Source organism: Buceros rhinoceros, unplaced genomic scaffold (assembly GCF_000710305.1).
Source record: "Buceros rhinoceros silvestris isolate BGI_N320 unplaced genomic scaffold, ASM71030v1 scaffold4542, whole genome shotgun sequence".
NCBI classification, from domain to species: Eukaryota; Metazoa; Chordata; class Aves; order Bucerotiformes; family Bucerotidae; genus Buceros; species Buceros rhinoceros.
In genome coordinates, this window is record NW_010398199.1 from 25,103 (window position 1) to 26,713 (window position 1,611).

At 47.8% G+C, this 1,611-nt stretch overlaps 1 protein-coding gene across 1 annotated transcript in view; it reads right to left on the reverse strand.

Moving 5' to 3' along the window:
- The window catches only part of ZRANB3 (zinc finger, RAN-binding domain containing 3), a 41,982-nt gene that overhangs the window by 1,275 nt on the left and 39,096 nt on the right, over window positions 1-1,611 (reverse strand). Inside the window, exon 18 of the mRNA XM_010130995.1 lies at window positions 834-1,227. Within this exon, the coding sequence (XP_010129297.1) occupies window positions 834-1,227 (394 nt within the window). The remainder of the gene's footprint in view (window positions 1-833; window positions 1,228-1,611) is intronic.

Consider the following 1,611-nt stretch of genomic DNA (forward strand, 5'->3'; position numbering starts at 1 on the left):
AGCAGGAATTGTAATGAGGAGCGTTGAGAAAACCTCAGGGGATAAATCCCCGTGTCACCTCTCAGAAGGTCACAAACAGCACACGGGGTTCTGTTGGTGTAGCAGGTTGTGAGAAACACAAGACTCCTGCTTGCAGTCTTTTAGCTGTGCCCCACCTTATTTTACAAAGGTGCAGGCTTTAAACGCACGGCTGACCTCACGCCTGCCACAAGTGACAGTAAATTACTGTTTCTTTCACAAGTTTCACGGGGTCTGCACGAGTTACGTGAACAACTTTGAACCAGTAGCCTCTGAAGCAGAGTTTCAATTCTGCAGCAGAAAGTAAAACAGTATTTTAGTTTCTGAATGAAAATCTCCACTTCATGTAGCAGTGTTCTCCTTCCCTGCTCCACTGGTTTCAAGACAGCGAAGAGGCAATCACAGCCACGGAAGAATGGCAGTAGTTTGTAATGCATTTTGAGGTGACTCTCAGAGGAGCTGTGACAACTGGCTGTCGTTAAGCTCCAACCAAATTTTTGCAAAGTCGGAATAACCCAGTACTGCTGGACTACATCCCCTCAGAAATGGTTTCACAACCATACCGTTGGTTAACAAAGTGCTCTTCCAGTAGATCTGGCTGCAATATTCACAGCCCCGAGGAATCTGCGTTCTGATGCCTGTGCCTTTGAAAAACAGGTTAGAAAACATCATTGTGGGGCTTTTCTTACTCTGCTGTTGGTGTCAGGTTAACCTGCGGTCATCAACCTGTGAGAAGAACATTTGGGACTTCTCTGAGCTATGTGTCACAGGAACACACAGATGAGCTGTTACCACTCAAAACCCAGCACTGGTACCTGCCCAAGAGGAAGGTCAGACATCCAAGAACTCTCCAGTAGTTTCTTCCGCTGACTCTTGGGTGCGTCTCTGACGCTGAGATAAAGCTCCTGGGCGTTTTGATTACAGAACTGGCAAACACCATGTTCCACTTCGAACACTTTAGTCCGAAGGTAGCTCTGACTGGAGCGGATGGAGAAGTCCTCCTGGCAGGCATGAGAGCAGAATCGCGTGTCCCAGGCCCGGGCCTGGCAGCCCGGCTCCAGCTGCGCTGTCGGCTGCTGACAGCTGAGACAGAGGGGGTTCCCTTGGCTGTCCAAGGCTTGCAGGTAGCCTTTGAGTGGGGAGGAGCCTTCAGCTTCGGTCTGCTCTGAGGGGAGAGCTGACAGGCCTTCCCCGTTTTCTGAAAGCAGCCTGTTAGCAGAGAACAGCTGTTAATAAAGGAGGGATTCAGCAACACAGTCCGGTAGGACTTTTTATGCACGGTGTATTTCCACTAGATATGTTTTATGGTCTGAAATCCCAGTTTTAGCTGAAATATCCTGCTCAGATCGATACTTGCACAGTGCCTATCAGCTACTTGGTTCACACTCCCATTTAAACAGAACTTGACAACACCACAGATGGGTTTTTCTTTTGCACATCTCACATTGAGACACGTACACTGAATTACTAGCTGAACTAATGCTGTATTTATAAAGAAATGGTGGTTTCTATCAGGCATGTGCACATACATGTAAAATGTTCCAGCCAGTTCTGTTCTTCAACAGAAGAAAAAAGTCAAAGGGGACCTCCTGC